We start from the raw sequence: 22,017 nt of genomic DNA on the forward strand, positions 1-22,017 counted from the left end.
ATGGCAATATGTAAATCAATGGATGTGTAACTGATGTGATTCTGCAATCTGTGTATGGGGTGAAGGTGGGAGTTCATAACCCACTTGAATCAAAGTGTGGAATATGATATGTCAAGAAATTTGTAATGTTTTGAACAACCCACAATAAAAAATTAAAAAAAAAAAAAAGAAAAGAAAAAAAAAAACCCATCCATGAAATTACATCAGCCATAGAGTGACAGTTGCACATTTCTCTTGCTAATTCAACTGATTGTTGAGGAATTCCAACATTTTGGGGAGGAAAGCCTCTCAGGGCACAGGTAGAGGGAGGGATTTTTCCAGCTTCAAAAAAGTTGTCATGTTAAAGATGACAGCTGGCTATGTGGATATTCCTTGTCTGTGTATGTGGGGGGAATGCCAGGGATTAAACTCAGGGGCACTTGGCGATTGAGCCATATCCCCAGCCCTATTTTGTATTTTATTTAGAGACAAGATCTCACTTGAGTTGCTTAGGGCCTCGCTTTTGCTGAGGCTGTCTTTGAACTCTCGATCCTCCTGCTTCAGCCTGTTGAGCCACTGGGATTACAGGCCTGCTATGTGGATATTCTTGAAGGAGAGAATGTGCACTTCTAGAACCTGGAATGGGTGGTAGAGCATTAATTCCTGACCAAGCTTGTATGGCTCTGCCAAGGATTAGGAAGAGCCCGTTTGTTTGTTGCAAGAGGGAGGCAGAAAGGTACAAAAAAAACCCCTCATTACTTTGGTCTTCATGGAGATCTCCAAGCCCTGGTGGACAGCGTAGGGAATACATAGTGACTATTCCCAGAGTTAAGGAAATTCCCATCTGTGGAGTGAAGATAAAAGGAAAGAAATTATTTCTTATGAGTAGAGCATGTGGGTGTTAAGGCACATTGCGAGTGTGCAGAAAATGTGTTGAATGATCTGAGAACACAATGGGTCAATCCAGGGAGTCCTTGAGTAACCTCTGATCTTGTTCTTTTTGTTTCATTCTTTTTTTTTTTTTTTTTTTTTTGCAATACTGGGAACTGAACCCAGGGAACAACTCTACCACTGAGCTACATCCCAGTCCTTTTTATTGATTTTTTTCTTTTGGTTCCAGGGATTGAATCCAAGGGTTCTTAACCACTGAGCCACACCCCCAGCCCTTTTTATATTCTTTTATTTTAAAACAGAGTGTTCTAGGTTGTTTATGGCTTTGAACCTGCGATCCTCTTGCCTCAGCCTCCGAAGTTGCTGGGATTTCAGGCATGCACCACTACACCCGGCTTATTGTTTATTTTGGGACAGAATCTCACTAAATTGCATAGGCTGGCCTTGAAATTGTGATCCTTCTGCCTCAGCCCCTAAATTGCCGAGATTATAGGCATGTGCCACAGTGCCCAACTGTAATGTCTGATTTTAAGATATCCTATACCAAATATGGAAGATGCCAAACCTGAGAAGGAGGGAGTGCCCAGGGAGCATTCAAAGGCTTAGAATAAACACAAGCACACAGTGAGGACAGCAGACAGTTTTGATAGAAGAACCACAGAGATGCTGGTTGGGCAGGATAAAGCTAGTGGAGATCAGAAGGCAGGTATCTGAAGTCCCATCAGGCATAGTGGAGCAGACTTGACTCGGGAAACCCCAGGAAATGAAATGAAGACCCTCCTCTAGGAGCGGACACTTTGCTTTCTGCTGGGCGTTACACTGCTCTTGGTTCAGTTCTTAGGGATTGCCTGCCTAGAAACGAAGTGAGATATTCATGATGCTTTCACAGAATGTGAACCACCACTTTATAGTGCTCAGTGTTTGTGTGTTCATGTCTTCCATTCACCTTTGACTTTTACACTTTTGTGCATTTCATCCTGCTGGGTTTCTTTATGGGAGTGTGGGCAGGGAGCAACTCCTCTTTTTTGCTTTCCTAGTTTTTTGACCATATCCATAGACCTGTGAGGATGTGGCCATTGAAAGCTGTCTACTTGTGCTAAGACGTTTGTGTGTTTGCCATTGAGGAATCCAGAATGACACAGCTTCCATCACAGCTTTGGCTGCTTGGGTCTTGCTGTGTGCTCTGAGTACATGACCCATGAGTGTGATTAGCCTGTGCGGTGCCCAGGTAGTGAGCAGAGGTTGACCATAGTGCCTCACAAATATTTGTAACAGGGACCACTGTCATATTAGATTCTACAGATGCATGTTGATGCCCATGATATTCCCCAGCTCATTCTGCAGAAAGCCAGGTAACTACACAGGAAGTTCAAACACAGTATGTGACTTAGTATCTTATTCATGTGTTACTGGTTTCCAAAATACAATTTAAAAAATAAACATAATTGATGCTTCAGTAGGGAGGAACCATTATTGCCTTGCCTCAAAGCAAGAACTGGACAGAGATGTATTTTGTTCAGCATGTAAAGTATCCCCTAAAAGTTTGAAGGAAATTGTGGTACATGCTACAACATGAATGAACCTTGAGGACATGGCACTTAGCGAAACAAGTCAGTCACAAAAGGACAGATTTTGCTTGGCTTCACTTTTATGAGGTACCTAGAGGTGTCAAATTCATGAGTGGAGCAAATGGAATAGTGCTTGGCAGGGTCTATCAGGTAGGGAAAACAGAGTTATTGTTTGAATAGTTTCAGTTTTGCAAGGTGAAAAGGTTCTGGAGATGGTGATGGTTTGGATATACCCAATTCCACTAAAGTGTACACTTAACGTGGTAAATTTTTTGTATATATTACCATGACAAAAAAGTTGAATGTGGTATCCATGTTTTAAAAAATCACGTAAAATTGTAAATTTTCATCTTTTTTCCTGCAATAAAGTATCAGAAGAATTGGATATGCTAGGCGAGGATCCCCCAACGGCAGGCAATTGATGGAGCCGAAACCTTGCTTCCCCCTTTTGATCGGCAGATGCCTTCACACTGCCATGGTCCCATCACTCCCTGGCCTTGGATCAGGCCCACTTTCCTTGTTAGTGTTATCTGCTTGGCTACCCCTTTCTTCATCTCCTGCCTGGACATACTGGTGACCATGGCCATCTGCAGCCCAGACATCGACCTCCAGACCTGCAGGCCTGGTGGAAATAACCCCTGAGATCTTCCCAAGTAGCTTGACCTCTGAGAACTCCCAGCTGACATGCCATTCAGCACCACCACTGCTGCCTCCTAAGCCACAAAACTTGGAAGTCACTTAAAGTATTTCCCTGTCCGTCAGCCCCCATAGTCCCAAACTTTTCTCCCCACTAGATCCACTCCTTTGCTGGTTTCCTTCCCGGTCGCTATAGTTCAGGACTGTGTGCATTTTTGCTTTGTTACATTGGTGCCACTTAGCTCCCCCCTGTCTGCCTTCATTCCACCCCTGTTTACAGGCCCTCAACCTTGTATCTCTTCACAGAACTGCTTGGGACCCTTTGGGGAAATTCAGCCATCTTGTTCCCCAGCTCCCAGGATGCTTTGCCCTGATGCATCTTTTTGTGTGTGGAGGGAGGAGATGAAAAAACCTGGATGAGGAACAGCTGAATCCTGAGTTGCAGAGTAGTGTGATGCCCAGGGCCCTTGCTTTTAAATTTTTTAACAGCTTGTTTTGGGTATTTTAGGTATTCTCCCCAATTCCCTCCCTACTCCCACTTCCCCGGCCCCTGATAACCTGTAATCTGTTTTCTGTCTCTGTGGATCTGACTATTCTAGGCACCTTATTTTAGCAGAACCCTGCCATGTTCATCCTCTGGTGTCTGGCTTATTTCTCTTAGCTGAGTGTTTTCAGGGTTCATCCGAGTTTGTAGCAGGTGTCAGAATTTCATTCCTTTTTATAGCTGAATAATATTCTATTGTACATATATGCCATACTTTGTTTATCCATTCATCTACTGATAGAAACTTGAGTTGTTTCCTCCTTTGACTGTTGTCAGTGTGCTGCGTTGAACATTTGTGTGCAAGTATCTGCCTGAGTTGCTGCCCCTGATTCCCCAGCATGTACTCCAAGGCGTAGAATTGCTGGATCATATACTAATTCTGTTTTTAGCTTTTTGAGGGACAATGATCTGTTTTCCACTGTGCTAATCCTCTTGCTTTTAACTAAAAACACAGGTATGCTGTATTTTCACTAGAAATGTTTTAGGACAATGTAAAAATTTCTGTGTCTTAGAATTTTATCTATGTCTTTTTACTTCAAGGCCTATGTAAGTCATCAGTATCTTAAACTACAAAGTCTAAGATACTGTAGTGATCGTTCTTCATTCCACTCTTAAAAGACTTTTTGTGTGGTTTATGCCCTAATTTTAATAATCTCTTAGCCTGTGGGGTTGCTACTGCCACATTGTGACATTCATGGGTCTATACCTTAAAGACGCTATGTGACAAGGAGGGATTTGTGGCACTGTGTGGAGGGGTTTTACTGTTAAACTCCCACAGTTTACAATGTGGCCTCACGTCCCCACAGGTGATCCGCAGGCACACGCTGGAAGAGAAGCTGCTCTGCCTGGTGCGGCACCGGGCGGGCCACCACTGCCAGAACGCCGTGATTGTCATCCTCATCTTGGCCTGGGAGGGCATTCCCCGCAGCCTCGGAGACACCCTGTACCAGGAGCTCACTGACACTCTGCGGAAATATGGGAACCCCACCAGCCGAAGATGTGGCCTCAACGATGAGTACGTGGCAGTAGGGCAGGCTCAGGGTGCCAAGGTCCCCTGTAGGGCTCAGGGCATTGGGTGCTGTTGTCCTGCAGAGTTGGGACCAGGGTTGAGAAATGCTTCCCCACAGATCCTGACCTGGGTGCTAGCCCGGCTCCGGGGATGCTGTTGACTTGACTCAGTTTCACTGTTAAACTCCAGATCCGCGCTGAGGCGCTAAGGATGTGAACAGTGTGAAAAAAGTATGTGCCCCACAAACATAAATATTTTACAAAACCTGCCTTTGTTTTGGATTTCCTCATTTTTGTTTTTGTTTTCTATTAAGTATATTTATTTTCAGTGAGATTCATCCTTTCAGGTATATAATTGGGAGACTTTTGATAAATATTTACAGTCATGCAGCTGCCACCACCACAATCAAGATAGAGATCAGTTCCACTACTTCCCCAAACTCCCTGTGCTGATAAAATGCCCCTTTATCAGTATCCCTTTTCACATCCCTTGGCAACCACCAATCTTGTTTCCTGACCCTGCAGGTTTGCCTTTGTGGGAATGTCACCTTCCAGGATCATATGGAGTGCAGCCTGCTGAGCCTGGCTATGCACTGAGCGTGGTGTTTTTGAGGGTTGTCCAGTTGACATGTGTCAGTGGTTTGTTCCTTTTTATTCCACTGAGGGGTCTTTCACTGTATGGATGTATCACAGTTTATCCATTCCACAGTTGAGGGGCATTTGGGTTGTTTCCACATTTTATTAAGTGTTGAATTTTTATATCAACATTCTTTAGTTTCAAAGCCTTTCAGCTGGGTTATAGGAAACGGGCATGTTCCAACCCTGGGGTCCACATCATTCCCTGCTTGGGGGTCTGCATTGGAGCTGGTCAGGATGTTAGAGTTAAAGCCAAGTGTAAACCATACTGGGCCTTTATTAATTCATCCTCCTACCTTAACCCACATGCTTCTCCTAACAACAGACTCCAGGTTAGCTTTTCATGCTCAGGTGGGGGCAGAGCGGGCTGCTGAGAGCTGGTCATCTGCTTAAAGAAATTTGAGAAAGGACTTGAGGTGGGGGCAGGGAAGGATGAGTCCAAGTCACTGGGAGGCTAGTAGATGCCAGGCCTCAGCAGGGACTTCCCTCATGGGAGGAAAAAGATTCCAGAGCAAATTGGTATTGCATCTGTGTGCCTATTTTGTGATATATGTTGCAGCCGGACCTGCGCTTGCCAAGGCAAAGACCCCAACACCTGTGGTGCCTCCTTCTCCTTTGGCTGTTCCTGGAGCATGTACTTCAATGGCTGCAAATACGCCCGAAGCAAGACACCTCGCAAGTTCCGCCTGGCAGGGGACAATCCCAAGGAGGTGAGCAGAGCTGTGCAGGGAGCACAGGGACCCTTCCCCTTTCTCACCTGGGGGGGGGGGCATGAGTAGGACTCACATACCACAACAAAGCAGGCTTAAGCCTTCTGAGCCATCACTTCACCTCTGCCTCCTTCCCCCTTGCCTGAGCTCCTGAGCGGGCAGGTACTGAGTCACTCTGCTGGAATCCAGGCACAGCGTCTTGATCCCAGTCTTAACCTTCCAGCTCCTCATGCTGAAGTACGGACATCCATTTGGGCACCTCTTCTCTGCACCACAGCTCATATGAACTTGTGTTTTCCAACTTCCAACATAAGGAAGCAACTTTAAAGCATTAAAAGCAAAAGGAAGCATTTTCAAATTCAGAACTCCCCCCCACTCAAAAAAAAAAAAAAACCTGTCTCTTAGACTATTTTGTTTGTTAGCTTACAATAGTTTAACTTGGTACTAGACTTTTAAGAGAGGATCCATCCTTTCCCTGAAGCAGCAAATGCAGTTGCTTTGGTGAATGGAGGTGCCTCAGAGCCACCAAGACCTAAGAATTCCCAGGAATAGAAAGACTGGTTTAGTCTCTTAAAATACTTCCCCCATGCTGTCAGTCATCATTTCCTGGTACTTTTCTTTTTTTGGTACTGGGGATTGAACCCAAGAGCACTCAACCACTGAGCCACATCCCCAGCCTTTTTTTGTATTTTTTATTTAGAGACAGGGTTTCACTGAGTTGTTTAGGGCCTTGCTAAGTTGCTGAGGCTGGGTTTGAACTCTCAATCCTCCTGCCTCAGCCTTCCCAATCTCTGGGATTACAGGTGTGCGCCACCATGCCTGGCCAGATACTGCGCTGAGCTCCTCACAGGTATCTCAGTTAATTTCAGATACCACCCCCCTCGATAATGTGGGCACTGTTACCTCACTTTACAGAGAGGCAAAGGCCTTGCTGAAGGTCTTCTGGCTTATGGTGAAGGCAAAATTCAGTCCTCGGCCTGTTTCCCCAGATCTCATGGGCCTTTTCTCTATGCTTCACTGGCTTCAGGCCCACTATATAAGTGGCAATGTCTGGTAGCAGCCAGGGAGGTGACCAGGCCATCCTACTGGATGGAGAGATGAGCCATTGTCTTAATTTCCATTTCTAATCCTGTGTGTATACTTCTTTCTCTCTTCCCTCTTCCTCCTGCTTCTTCATAGGTTCTTTGTGCCTGTGCTGAAGGCCTTGTAAAAGCCCCTGATAGTCTGACTTTCTTCTCTGTGAGGACCAGAGAGACATCTCTGAATGTTACTAGGTGACCACTACTTTGTCTAGAGTGGTACCATCCAGTGGAACTTTCTCTGATGATGAGCGGGCAGGAGTTGCTGGGCATTTGAAAGGTGGCTAGTGCCCCTGAGGGACTGAATTTGTACTTAGGTGGTGTGGGTTTAGCAGTCAGAACTTGGGAGTTCATCTGAACACCTGGCTCATAACAGACTCTGGGCTAGGCTGGCCATGGATTTTCTAGCACAGAATCCTGTCTGCTCTGCCTTCCTGTCTCTCACATGATTAAGAAGTTCTCTACCTGTTGCTCACAATTTTTCTATGCCTGTGTTATCACATCTTTGACTCGGGTTGTTCAGCACTGAAAACGAGAACGTGTATTGTGTGTCCTGGGCTGAACTGGGCAGTAGCATAGTAGTCGAGATGACTGGACCTTCTTCTGGCAGTGGCTTTTCCTGGTATAAGCCTCAGTGCCCCCAGCTTTGAAGTGGACATGGCAAAGGGAATACAATAAAATTTCACTTGCACCTGACTTTCCATCTTGCCAGATACACCTAGCTGTGGTTCTGGATGGTGGCTCATTCCTAGCACACAGTTTGCCATGCAGGGCCACTCTGGATATGTATGACTGCTCTTCTTTCCACAGGAAGAAGTGCTACGGAAGAGTTTCCAGGACCTGGCCACTGAAGTCGCTCCCCTGTACAAACGGCTAGCACCTCAGGCCTATCAGAACCAGGTACTGGGGCCTGCCTTTCTCTGCCCACAAACCGTCCACATCTCTCCCCACCCTGGGCTCCCTAAAGTTGGGAAGTAGGAGTGGGCTCCTTTGTGCTCGTAAAGAGCCCAGCCCAGAAGGAAAGAGGTGATACAGTTCTTTGATAAATCCTTTTTATATCAAGCTAACTGCATCACACACCATCTCTACAGAACCCCTAGTATTTGTCCCCTCTCCCAGTTGTCCTCTGTCACCTCTAGTCTGTTTTCCACTGCTGAGGCCTGAGCTCTTCCTAGAACCTGCACCTCCCAGATGAGGCAGGGGTGCTGGAGATAATCTGGGAGGGAACCATTTCTACAGGGATTGGAAAGTAACTTTTAGGAACTGGGGCCTCTCAGCCAGTCCAAGTTGAAGCCAGCTGTGATCCTTAACCTCCCTTCCTCTAAGACCTTGAGGTTCCTCAGGTACAGAATCAGGATAACTCACCTCTGGGTCCCATGGGCAGCTCATTCTCCTTGACATTCACACAGGTTACCAATGAGGAAATAGCGATCGACTGCCGCCTGGGGCTGAAGGAAGGGCGGCCCTTCTCGGGGGTCACAGCCTGCATGGACTTCTGTGCCCACGCCCACAAGGACCAGCATAACCTCTACAATGGGTGTACTGTGGTAAGGAAGCCTGTGTTCTGCGACAACCCCACCTGCCTAGCTGTGGACTCTGCAGAAAGTAGGCCCAGAGTCAGGAGGGACAAGGAGGCAGTATTTTGAGAATTCTGGGTGATGTCTGGCCAGACTGCCTGCTCCTGCTGCTTCTCTGAGAAAACCCATAATGATAGGCTGGCGGGGTGTGTGGGCTCTGTGTCTTAGGTGGATACTGTAGGATGCAGTGCCTTGGACACCTGGAGTCCCTCATGGGGTTCCAGGTCTCTGTGGACCTTTGGATATAATTCCAGACAATCCCTTGATTCATTAATTAAGCAATTGTTTATTGAGTGTTGACTGTGTTCCTGAGTACTGTCTAGATGGTGGGGAATAAAATGGACAGAGTCCCCCGATACTCTGGTAGCAGTAAAAGCTGAGGGAGAAGTAAATAGTGTGAGGGACAAAGGGACGGGAGACACTTGAGCAACTGGGAGTATACTGGTGCCACTTAATGAGAAGTAGAATAAGAGGGGAAGACCAGGTTTGGGGTAGAAAATCAAAAATTTGTTTTGAGATATCTACTAGATGCACAGAAGAAGCAGTTAGAGGAGAGGGCCTGGTGCTGGCAGAGCTCTGAGGCCCAATGGCTCTCCAGGGGCATATTTGTGGATGAAGAAGGGAAGAGGCTCAGGTGGGGAATCCCCCTCAAAGAGATGGCACCGGTGCTGTGCTATGCTCTTTAGCTAGGTCCTGTGCAGGCAGGGCTCCTGGGCGGCTGTGGAAGAGGCAAGGGAGCTCCCAGATTCTGACTATACTTCTTGGCCATGTGAAGTAGCCCCATCTCAGGATTTCATTCCTCCACTATGTCTCCTGTCTCTGTGCCTCAGATTGATAAGCAAGATGGGGCAGGCACCTGTCTACACCCTAGTGTGAGGGTTTCTAGTTAATCTCTCCATCCTCTTCTGTGACTTGCTATTCCTAACTCAGGGATAACTCAGATTTTGTGTCAGTGTAGATGGCTTTACGTCCACGCTTGCTGAAGCTGTGGGTATGGCTCTGCTGTCACTTATTTCACCAGCCCCTATGGATGGACCGTAGGTACTTTCAGAGTTTCTCATCTATAAGCTACAAGGAGGATCCAGCCTCACGCAGCTTTGTGCAGCTATGTGGTAGTCTCTTTGAGGTCTCCAGGGAGGAACGTTTACTTGTAGAGGCTTGGAGAGCATCTGTTCTGCCTACTGGCAGCATTGGACTTTATCAGTCTTTTAATCTTTGCCTCCCCCAGTGGCCAACATGCAGTCTCACTTTGATTTGTGTCTTTTCTACTGAAGAGGTTGAACATCTTTCTCTATTTTTCTTGCCCATTTCAGCTTTGTGAATATTCCACTTATGTCCTTTACTACTTATTTTTAAAATCAGGATTGCCATTCGTTTGTCATTTGTTAGGTGTCTTTTATGTGCTAGGACAGAAACTTTGCTTCTATCTCTGTCTCACCCTTCATTTTACCTTCTTCCTGTTTATAACATTGGATCAAGCTAGAGTTTGAAGCCAAAGGAGAAAGTCAGAATGAAAGGATTTATAAAACTGACCCTGAAAAGTGTAATGTTTCTGTTCAATAAATAAAACTGAAATAAAATGAAATGATACAAAAATGAAAAGGCAAATATAAAATGGATAACTGGAATTATCTTTGAGTTAAAAAAAGTAGGACCTCCCAGGTACAGTCAAGCTTGATGGTCATCCCAGTATCTTGGGAGGCTGAGGTACAGGAGGATCTCAAGTTTGAGGCCAGCCTCAGCAGCTTTGTGAGATCCTCAGCAATTAGCAAGACCCTGTCTCAAAATTTAAAAATAGGGTATAGCTCAGAGGTAGAGCTGTGTTCAAAAAATAAAAGTAGGTCCTAGAACAGCAGGGATATATAACATGAGCTCATTTGTGTCGAAGTGTCTAACTGCACATGTGCACACTCATTCAGCTGTCTGAGCAGTCATCAGAATGCCCACAATGACCAACAGTGCACAGAGCTCAACTGCAGTAGCATTTGTGATAAAGGAATGATAACATGAACATACAGAGATGACTATATGGGGCTGCAGCTGTACTTCAGTGGTAGAGCACTTGCCTAGCATATGTGAGGCACTGAGTTCAATCCTTAGCACCACATAAAAATAAATAAATCAAGGTATTATGTTCATCTACAACTAAAAAATACATATTTTTTAAAAAGAAGACTGTATGAAACAATGAATAATATAGAATAAAATTTGGCAAAAGGTATAAGATGCACAAAAGAAGGAAAACAATTCTACAGAGTTGTACAACTTTATTTTAATCGGGTATCATGAGACACATGAGGCCTGGGGTTGTAGCTCAGTGGCAGAGAACTTGCCTCCTGCACGTATGATGCACTTGGTTTGATCATTAGCACAACATAAAAATAAACAAAATATAGGCATGAAAAAAGAGACACATGAAGTGACTGTCATCAAGGAAGAAATTCATACAGATCCCTAGAGTCAGAAGACATGGCATACCATGGGGTAGAGGTAGTACCAGGATAGTGGGGAGCTGGGGGAAATTTAGCCAGAGCCTTTATTGTGGTTTCCACAGGAAGGAATAGCAAGGCAGGGGTAGGTATGTGGAGTCTGTTCGGGTTTGGATAATTTCAGCAGGCTTTGGACTATGCAGGTGGTCCATGGTTGCTTGGGACCTGGCCGTAGGGCGATTTAGAGTGGAGAATGTTGGCTTGCTATGTGAGCTTGATGAAGGAGGTGGTTGGGGGATGTGGGCTCTGAATTGTTTGGTTCTGTATCAAAGGCTTATTCTCAGGGAGTCATGTGCTATCTCCGGGAATTAGCTAGCTCTGGGAGGGGCCAGATCTCCAGGGTCAAGGCCTCAAATACCAGCATCAAGAATACAAAAAATAAGAAAATACAAAAGGAGAGAGTAAACTGGGGGGGCGGGGGAGGGAAATAAGCCTCATTGGGAAATGTAAACCAACAATAAGATACATTTTAATGAACAAAATGTTTTTAAAGAGAGCAAAGACGAAATTATCAGCAAAAATGTGAAAAAGAATTGAAACTCACATTCTGTTAGTGTGAGTAAAACAATAATTTTGGAGGGCATTTTGGCTGCATGTGGTTGGTGTGCTTCACGGCATTTATTCTAAGGAATTAAGTTTTTTGAAAAATACTAAAAGGAGATTTTGAAAAAAAATTGTTATGGTAGGAAAAAATTAGAAACAAGTTGAAATGTTTGATAATGAGGGATTAGTTAAGTAACATTGGTACCATAGTCATATGTATCATGTATGATATAAATCATACAGGGATGAATATTTAATGCATAATATTCATACTATGTTAAGAAAGGGACTTATTAAAATATGTAGTATATCCCTATTTAATTATCAAAAAGTAATTATGTGTATGTGTATGCACAAATGACCCAAGTGTTTGCAATGATTGTTTCTGGGTAGTGAGATTATGGAGATAGTTTTTATTTCCTTGGTTTTTTTTTTTTTTCTCATCTAATTTTGTATAACCAATACATAGTTTTTAACAAAAAGGAGAAGTGTCTCAAGAGCAAAAGGAACTTGAATGTTCAAGACAGGGGCTGGAAGGTCTAGGCTCAGCCAAGTGCAGTGGCAGCAATGCTGGGCACAGGGCAGAGCAGGTTTCCTGTTCTTGGCAGCCCCTTGCCAGCACTGACCCTGTGCCACATCAGGGGCATGTGAGGTAACATGAACAGATCCGTTTTGAAAGCTGTGGTGCAGGCTATAATGTTGGCAGTACTGGTACTGTATGGACCAAGATGCTTTTTAGAAACTCTGGGAAGCAGCAGAGAGTGGTAGGGCTGGGTGGGTGGGTGGCATTTGGATTGCATGGGGATGCTTACACATCCCCCTGGAGTCTGAGGAAAGGTCATCTGGGGATTTAGACCCTCCCTGGCACTTGGTTCCCAACCCCATGTCTTTCTCTCCCCGTGTGGGTCAGGTCTGTACCCTGACCAAGGAAGACAATCGCTGTGTGGGCCAGATTCCCGAGGACGAGCAGCTGCACGTGCTCCCCCTGTACAAGATGGCCAGCACAGATGAGTTTGGCAGTGAGGAGAACCAGAATGCCAAGGTGGGCAGCGGGGCCATCCAGGTGCTCACTGCCTTCCCCCGCGAGGTCCGGCGCCTCCCTGAGCCTGCCAAGTCTTGCCGCCAACGGCAGCTGGAAGCCAGGAGGGCAGCAGCTGAAAAGAAGAAGATTCAGAAGGAGAAGCTGAGCACCCCCGAGAAGATCAAGCAGGAGGCCCTGGAGCTGGCTGGGGTTCCCACTGACACAGGTGTGTGGAGAGGGCACTGTCAGGGCTGGCCTGGGCCCCTTCCTAGAGGGCCTCACCCTCCACCCCCATTCCTGCATCATGCTATCAACCAGACAGAGAGTCTTGGGGCCTCTGCTTAGTTGGGTCAGTAGCAAAGTTACCTGAGAGGAGGCCCCTGGGGAGGGAAGTGCAGAGAGGGCTGGTTATCTCCAGGGAACAGCTTGGTGGATGGGAGCATTTGGCTTCTCTCGCATGCTCACACATCCCCCTGGAGTCTGAGGAAAGGTGCATTGCCCTAGGGCTTGTGGGCATGCTACTGCAGGGGGTTGTGGGCACTTGGGTTCTTGTGTCTGGCGACCCTGATCCAGCATTGGAAGTGGTGATTTGATGAAGACTCAGGGAGTTCACTGGGGTAGAATGAGGACTGCAAGCCACCTCCTGGAACCCACAGTGGGGCTGGGGCCTGTGCTCAGGGACATCCAGGTCCTGAATTGGGTAAGTCTCAGAATCTCACCTGTCCTGTCTTTCCCACCTGAAACAGGACTCAGGAAAGGAGGGAGACCCCTTCCCCTGTCCTCCACCCCGGCCTTGCCAGGCTGCGGTGTTCTTGGCTCCTTCCCACCTTGCCCTCTGTTCTCCCCAGGCCTTTCTCTGAAGGGTGGATTGTCCCAGCAAAGCCTAAAGCCCTCCCTCAAGGTGGAGCCACAGAACCACTTCAGCTCCTTCAAGTACAGCGGCAACTCTGTGGTGGAGAGCTACTCGGTGCTGGGCAACTGCCGGCCCTCCGACCCCTACAGCATGAACAGCGTGTACTCCTACCACTCCTACTATGCACAGCCCAGCCTGACCTCCGTCAACGGGTTCCACTCCAAGTACGCTCTTCCCTCATTCAGTTACTATGGCTTTCCACCCAGCAACCCCGTCTTCCCCTCCCAGTTCCTGGGTCCTGGCACCTGGGGGCACAGTGGCAGCAGCAGCAGTTTTGAGAAGAAGCCAGATCTCCATGCTCTGCACAACAGCCTGAGCCCAGCCTACGGTGGTGCTGAGTTTGCCGAGCTACCTGGCCAGGCTGTTCCCACAGACACCCACCACCCCACTCCTCACCACCAGCAGTCTACTTACCCAGGCCCCAAGGAGTATCTGCTTCCCAAGGCTCCCCAGCTCCACCCAGCATCCAGGGACGCTTCTCCCTTTGCTCAGAGCTCCAACTGCTATAACAGATCCATCAAGCAAGAGCCGGTAGACCCACTGGCTCAGGCCGAATCTGTAACCAGGGATCCTGGTAAGCTGGGCAAAACACCTTTGCCTGAGGCATCTCAGAATGGGGGACCCAATCACCTATGGGGACAATACTCAGGAGGCTCAACCATGTCTCCCAAGAGGACTAACAGTGTGGGTGGCAGCTGGGGCGTGTTCCCTCCAGGGGAGAGTCCTGCCGTCGTCCCCGACAAGCTTAGTTCTTTTGGGACCAGCTGCCTGACACCTTCGCACTTCCCAGATGGCCAGTGGGGGCTGTTTGCTAGCGATGGGCAGCAGTCGGCTCCGCATCCTGGAGGACGGCTGCGAGGCAAACCGTGGAGTCCTTGTAAGTTTGGGAATAACACCTCAGCCTTGACTGGACCTGGCCTGACTGAGAAGCCATGGGGGGTGGGGACAGGTGATTTCAACTCTGCCCTGAAAGGTGGTGCCGGGTTCCAAGACAAGTTGTGGAACCCCATGAAAGGGGAGGAGGGAAGGATCCCCACCCCCGGGGCGAGCCAGCTGGACAAAGCCTGGCAGGCCTTTGGCATGCCTCTGGGCTCCAGTGATAAGCTGTTTGGGGCCCTGAAGTCGGAGGAGAAGCTATGGGACCCCTTCAGCCTGGAGGAGGGAACAGCTGAGGAGCCCCCCAGCAAGGGAGCTGTGAAGGAGGAGAAGGGTGGTGCTGGCGTGGAGGAGGAAGAGGAGGAAGAGCTGTGGTCAGACAGCGAACACAACTTCCTAGACGAGAACATCGGCGGCGTGGCCGTGGCCCCCGCCCATGGCTCCATCCTCATCGAGTGTGCCCGGCGGGAGCTGCATGCCACCACACCACTCAAGAAGCCCAACCGCTGCCACCCCACCCGCATCTCGCTGGTCTTCTACCAGCACAAGAACCTCAACCAGCCCAACCACGGGCTGGCCCTCTGGGAAGCCAAGATGAAGCAGCTGGCGGAGCGGGCGCGGGCCCGGCAGGAGGAGGCCGCCCGACTGGGCCTGGGCCAGCAGGAGGCCAAGCTCTATGGCAAGAAGCGCAAGTGGGGGGGTGCCATGGTCCCTGAGCCCCAGCACAAGGAGAAGAAGGGGGCTGTCCCCACCCGGCAGGCACTGGCCGTGCCCACAGACTCAGCGGTCACCGTGTCCTCTTACGCCTACACGAAGGTCACTGGCCCCTACAGCCGCTGGATCTAGGTGCCAGGGAGCCAGCGTACCTCAGCGTCGGGCCCGGCCCGAGCTGCCTCTGGTGCTTTTGCCCTCACACCGGGGGCGGGTTGGGGGTGCAGAAGTCTTTCTATCTATACATACATATATGGATATGCCTATCATATATATGTATTTATGGTCCAAACCTCAGAACTGACCCGCCCCTCCCTCTCCCCCCACGTCCCCAGCACTTTGAAGAAGAAACTACGGCTGTCGGGTGATTTTTTCCGTGATCTTAATATTTATATCTCCACGTTGTTTTATTTTTCCCCTTGTTTGGGGGGCTTTTATTTTGTTTTTAAAACTCTATCCTTGTATATCACAATAATGGAAAGAAAGTTTATAGTGTCCTTTCACAAAGGAGTAGTTTTAAATTCCATTTAAAATGTGTATTTATTGGATTTTTTTAAAGCGACAATAGTAATGGTAATGGAGGGCAGGAAAGGCCCACAGTGCTCGATCCTGCCCGGCGAGCCCAGCCTCTTGGGAGCTGACAGGTTCTCAGTCATCTGCCCCTTGTGAGCCAAGTGCAGCGTGTAGCCCCCCAGTTCATTCATCCCTCCCCACGGGCAGGGAGCCCTTGGGACAGCCCCGTCCTCTCTGGCAGGATGGGGAAAGCTGTAGAAAACCATCTGGGGCCCCTTTCCAGTTGGCGGCAGGGCAGGGGCACCCCAGGCCCAGCCCCAGAGACCCTGGTGTCAATTTTCCCAGAAACCAGGATGGAAGTAGACAGCTTCAAGCTTGCTAGTCTCCACACTGAATCCTGTCTGTCCGTTATTTACCAAGTCATCATGTCATGGTTTGCTAGGCAGCACCTCATGCTGGAGCTGGAGTTGAGAGGCTCCCAGGAGTCCTCTCCACCACTTGATAAGCCAATGAATACTGGGCTGAAGGAATTTGTCTTAGTGGCAGTTTTTCAGAATCGCCCCAAAGTCTATGCTGATGCTGCAAAAGGGCTACTGTTCTAAAAACAAGTTGAATCCAAGCAGTGGAGAGCCAGCATGGCTCTGCGCATGGTGCTGGGCTGTGCGGAACCAGGTGCTCTAGTATTGTGCTGGAACTTTCTTGACTCTTGGGCAGGTTGTGTCCTATGGGAGCTCAGCAAACCAGTGTAACAGCAGTTACCACATCTGTCCTTACTCTTGGATCTCCACATTGGACAATGGTGCATGCCCCAGTCTACCCCCTCTCCATGCTCTGCGGGGGTGAGGCCTCCACTTAATTTTAAAGTGCAAGAGTCAAACATTTTCAACAGGTTGCTATGATTTTCCTCCCTCATTGGTGCCAGTTCTTCATTTTCTCCATTTTTCTTTTTTTCCTTCCTCCTCTCTCTACCCCCTTGTAACACACCCGTTCTAAAATTCTGGTGCATTTGTTCAGTTCTTTGAAATGAGAATGTGGTGCTTAATTTTAGTGACATTGTTAAGAGAGGTTGGGCCTGACAGGTGGAAGTAGCCCTCGTCTATGGCAAGTCACACTTGTTGGAGTGTTCGTTTTTCCTGTGGTATTAGCAGAGATGATCTCAAGCTACCCACATGGATGTGTGTGGCGAGTGAAGGGTTTCGTCAGGACATGGTCAGGGGTAGGGGGATGTGGCCACATGGTGAATGACAGCCAAGCCCTGAAATAAACATCAGATATTTATTAAGCAGTTTTATTCAGATGTAGGTCTTCATAAGTCAAGTTTAACAATCAGATGACAATGCGAAAGGCAAGCTCCTGAGCTTCCAGGTGCCTTGTGGAAGAGCTGAGAACCGACCCGCCAGGTGTTCACTGTAGCCCTTGGGAAGCACCGGTGGAGAGTCGCTGTGAGACGTCCTGAGCATTTGTGTGGTCTGGTTTTAATTGTAAATAGTGAAAGATTTTTTTAAGCACTTTTGCCTAGATTTAAACAGCAACTTGAAAAAAAAAAAAAGTACGTTTTAACATGTAATTGTGGGAGAAATTGTAAATAGTAGCTGAATATTTAACGTGCTTTGTCTATCCTCCACTTTTACCATATTCTGTAAAGTTGCATTTATTTTACAGGACAAAAATGAAATATTATTGCTTTTGAAATAAATACCCAAGAGCTTATCAGGATTTAGAATTATTCAGAACTCAGATTTATAGGAAAACCTCTGACCTTCAGTTTGACAAGCTAAAGGAAGCAGAGTCTTTAATGAGCATGCTAATTTTCTAGTTTTGAGGAAAAGTTGGGTCCTTTAAATGCTATTTTGCTTATCGCATCAGTACTTTTATGCAGGTCTCATTTGACTCCGTGCTTAGGTAGATGCGGGGGTGCCTTGAAAACTTCATTTTAAATGATCTTAAGCAAGAAATATGATATTTTACGAAACATTTGGAGAATGTGACCGTCTGTATGACCCGTGGAAGCCCCAGGTTGGCTGTTGGTTTGGAAGGTCCCGAGTGTAACCCAGGTGATTTCTGATACTTGGCATGTGTGGATCTCTCTGATGTATGTTAAATATACTCTTCCCCTCGTCACCCTTTGGTAGCAAAGCCATTAGATGAAAGGAGAAAACAATACAAGCTAAAAGCATGTGACGTCTGTCCCCAGCCCACACAGCCTTGGGTCATAAGCCTCCTGGCTAGGAGCTGAGAGGCTGGCAAGAGGCAGTCTCCGCGGGACGCTCCCATTGCCCTCCAAGCGTGTTCTGAGAGTTAGGTGGTGCTGTTGCCGCGCTCAAGCCCATTGCTGATCTTTACACACTACATGTATAACCTACCTCAAATCTCAGTCATTGAAATTAGCATGCTTTAGACATATATTTTAAAAGTAACTATGCACAGCTCTTTATCCCCCCTTGCTGCTGAAGGCTTCTTAAAGAGAAAAATCAAATTTTTATTTTTTACTGGCACTATCATTTTTTTAAGTCCTAAAGATGATTGACATTTTTATCATGAGAAGAAAAAATAAAGCCATTGCAACTAAAGAACCTAACAGCATGACCAAGTTTTAAGAATGATAATATAGCAACAGAAAATGATGGAGTCTTACTGTCATCTCCCCAGTGTGCCCCGTCCATGGACACCATCCACATGCAGCGCAAATGTTCGGTTCCTTTTTTTTGCTTTGATGCGTTTTTCCCTTCCTGTTGCATGCAAGGGAAGTACTTGCAAAGTTCTATGCTAAGAGATTTTTTTTTTTTAAAGAAAAATCACTTTGCAGCAGGTTCTTATAAAATAACTGGTGCTAGCTCAAGAAATCATCGTCTTGCCATTGGCAAGCTTGATTAAAGGTGTTGCGTGGATTTGGGGGGTTTTGTTTTGGGTCTGGCTTTTAGCAGGTCCTAAGTTCCCCATACCCCCAGCTTCCTGGGTGCTGCTTTGCCTTCTTGCTGAGCTGACGATGGTGTGCATGGAAAGGGATGCTACCTGTCCCCTCTGGCCCTTCCACCTGCCTCTTTTGAAAACAGTAGTTTGCAGAGCAAGGGATTTTTAAAGTGCTAATGCAAGGAAAGAAGTAGCAGAGCTTAATTGCTTTGTATCAGACAGCAGCAGATGTGTGAGGATAGTTGATGAGTAGACGTGACCTGGCTTCACTGAGAGATACCCAGCCAGACTTTCCTCTTGAAGTTTAACCACCATGAGATCGCAAACCAAGGCAAAGCTGGTGGAAAACTCTGATATATCCCTGACGTGCCTCAACCAATATCTCTTTTCCTTTTGTTACTGAAGTGTGTTTTATGGACTAGGAAGCATTTTTATGAATTGAAATAGACTAAATAAAATGGTGCTATGGTGTTTTAATGTGACTGTCCCTGATCCTGTCTTGCTGAGGTGCTATCAACGTTCTGAAACCACAACCAACCAAAAATAAGGTGGGCTCCAGTCTCTCTCGGCTTTTTTCCCTCCCCCTCCTCGTTTGGTGCTGTCTTCTTAGACCTCTGTTTACCATGCTGTAATCTGCTCTGAGCAGATTTTGTGTTTTGTTTTATGGTTCTTCCCTTGGTGGCCAAACTAACCCAAGGTGAGAAAGCAGCTCGCTCCCTTGCTGAGGGTGGTGATGCTCAGCTGGTGCTTTGGTTTCATGCCTGTCTTCTCAGGCCTGATGAGGAAGAACATGGGGAGGGCTTGGGAGTGATACGTTTGAGGAAAGGGAGTCAGATACTCCTGCCTCTCCCAGCATGGCAGGCGTCCTCAGAGCCAGGACCGCACGTTTTCCTCCTATGGCCCAGGGTGCTAAGCAGATTTCCTGGGAGTCTCTAAGGGGCACACTGAGGGGTCCAGAGGGAGCTCCTTCCTCTTCTGATACCAGCTGGGGCCACAGTAGACAAGGAGTTCTTTCCTTTGCTCTTCTCAGTCTGCCCCAGCGTGGCTTCTGTTGCCGTCATGTTCAGACTACAGGCAGGAGCTTTCTTTGTCCCTCAATGCCACTGAGGCTGCTTTTTAGTTGGTGCTAAATTTCTCCTTGGGTCCACAGAAGTTGATATTTTAGAACTCAACAGGAAGCTCCATTTTGCATCATCCACTGTCACAATTTTTTTTTAAATACCTCAAAAACAGGACATCATGACAACTTCAGTAGATTCCATGAGGGTCTGAGACCTGCAAGTTGTCCGTTTGATGATATGCTTGACCTTGAAGAATCTGGGGTCATTTTGTTTTTTCATTCTTTGGCAGTTAAGATGGCAGAACGCCTAAAGGAAGGAGCGTGGTCAGCTTTTTTTTGTTTCCTTTAAGTTTTGCTTTAGATTAAAATGTGAATCTCCTATGCCCATCTCATCATGCTTTCTCAGTCATTGTTGCTGTCATTTGAAATGACTCCTTCAAAACCTAGCTTCATTAGCCAACTGCCTCTGCTGTAGTACATGGCCAGCTTCATCATACCCTGGACCAAAATGACATCGAGGTGCATACCCCAGCATAGGTTATACAGTCCCGCGCACACACGTGCGTCGTTTTTTCCTGGAACATGGGGCCCTTCTGGTGTGCCCAGCCCTTCTGCAGAGCTGCCGGCAAGAGCGAAGCAATAGGCTTCTCCCCTGAGCAGAGACCTCAGCGCAGAAATGCCAGGTCTAAAGTTGAGTTTTGCCTAAGAATCAGTGAGCTATTTGGCCTACTTCCTCCTACGCTTCTATTCTGATATCAGGGATGCTTTTTGTAGTGGTATTGTTTGTGCTCTCCTCGTTTTGACTACCCACCCGTGGTTCAGGGGAACTCATCACTCTTCACATGGGGACTTAAAATACCAATTGGCTCATTTGAACATTACAAATTTCCTCCCTTCCAGTACCTTTCCTTTTTTCTTTTGAGGGGAAAAGGGGAGAAAAACAGGAGTGATGTCATTTCTTTTTCATGTATTAAAGAAACAAGGACAGGTCGTCTTGTGGCATATTATTAACACGTTAGACTTAATCTAGAGCCCTTGTAGCTTTCTGATGTGTTTTATTTCTTATCTCTTTGAATTCCTGTTTGGTTACTTGGCTTCCAATGGAGGTGAACTTAACAACCATACTTGAATATTCCGTCTTGACTTTGTAAACTGTGGCTACTTGAAATGAAGTTTATCTGGGGTTGATGGATGAATGGTAGATTTTTGCTATGTCTCAAGGCAATAGGATGTGTATTAAACTGTAGATATTCTTAGTACAGTAAATTTATGCTGATAATTTTATTTTGTATAATTTTTACCTTTTTGTTAATATTTTTTTCCTTCCACTTTATTGGTTTGCCTCCTGAGCTACCCCTCCTTACTCTCCCTTCTCCCCCAGTGTTTCAGTAAATTTAATTTAGGGTGCCTAGAAATTGCAAGTATGTATCCTTTTTTGATTTGTATTTTATTATAATTTACACAAACAACTGGGTTTGTGAACTGTATTACTCCTGGTATCTTTAAAATATTGTGGGTGTTTTAATAAATTTTATATTTATTTTTTGCACTCAAATTCATTGTGGATCCTTTCTTTCCTCCTTGAACCAGGATTTAATTTTGACCCTTATGGTACCCTGTAACCTCACCCTTTCAGCCTGTGTTGTAGATGCACAAATGAAGTCCTTGTTGCTCACAGGGACAAAGACTGTCCTTGTCCACTGTGCACCCAGATAAATAAAGCCATGTTCAAAGACTGCTGTTAAATCTGGATATGAGATGGCCTTTCCCACATCTATTTCTCCTATTTTCTTTCCCTTTGTCCCCCTTTCCCATCCAACTTGGCAATCTGTCCCCCCCACCCTCCATTAAAATTGTTACTGTCCAGAGTTAACATTTGCTAAGGATCATGGAATCTGACTTGGGTGTGAGTTTAATAGGGAGGGGCAAAGGTGGGACCCAAGATTCTGCTGTCCCTGGTGGGAGGAGGTTCCCCTAAAGGCCCGTGCCTGGAGCTACTCTCCTTATTTCACATTGCTGGTTCTGATGGTGGCTGTTCTTATAAAGGGGGAAGCCTGTACTGGGGAAGGAGGAGAGGGAAGGATAAATGGTGAGGAAAACCTCCCTTCTAGCTTCTCCTTCCTCCTGCTTGAAACAGCACTGTAATCAATCCGGTGTGTGAGACAAGCACCCAGCCATCCACAAAACTTCCCACAACATGAAAGCACATCTCTGAGGGCATCTGACTAAAAACTCCATAAGTCTAACTGGTGACTAGGTAGAACCTTCTAGAAAAGCCCCCTCACTCAGTATACCCAGTAATCCTCATATCTCTTTGTATTCTCACAAAAGCAGGAACACACTGTGTTTTGTA

The 22,017-nt window shown here is 46.8% G+C and overlaps 1 protein-coding gene across 6 annotated transcripts in view; it reads left to right on the forward strand.

Moving 5' to 3' along the window:
• Positions 1-21,213, forward strand: part of Tet3 (tet methylcytosine dioxygenase 3) — a 104,413-nt gene extending 83,200 nt beyond the window's left edge. For all 6 annotated transcript variants that reach the window (XM_048787367.1, XM_048787369.1, XM_048787370.1 and 3 more), the window contains 6 exons: positions 4,425-4,633; positions 5,822-5,972; positions 7,862-7,951; positions 8,461-8,598; positions 12,571-12,907; positions 13,530-21,213. In XM_048787367.1, coding sequence (XP_048643324.1) covers positions 4,425-4,633; positions 5,822-5,972; positions 7,862-7,951; positions 8,461-8,598; positions 12,571-12,907; positions 13,530-15,316 — 2,712 coding nt within the window. In that variant the 3' untranslated portion in view covers positions 15,317-21,213. The remainder of the gene's footprint in view (positions 1-4,424; positions 4,634-5,821; positions 5,973-7,861; positions 7,952-8,460; positions 8,599-12,570; positions 12,908-13,529) is intronic.
• Positions 21,214-22,017: the final 804 nt, after the last annotated feature.

This window comes from Marmota marmota, unplaced genomic scaffold (assembly GCF_001458135.2).
Source record: "Marmota marmota marmota unplaced genomic scaffold, marMar, whole genome shotgun sequence".
Taxonomy (NCBI): Eukaryota; Metazoa; Chordata; class Mammalia; order Rodentia; family Sciuridae; genus Marmota; species Marmota marmota.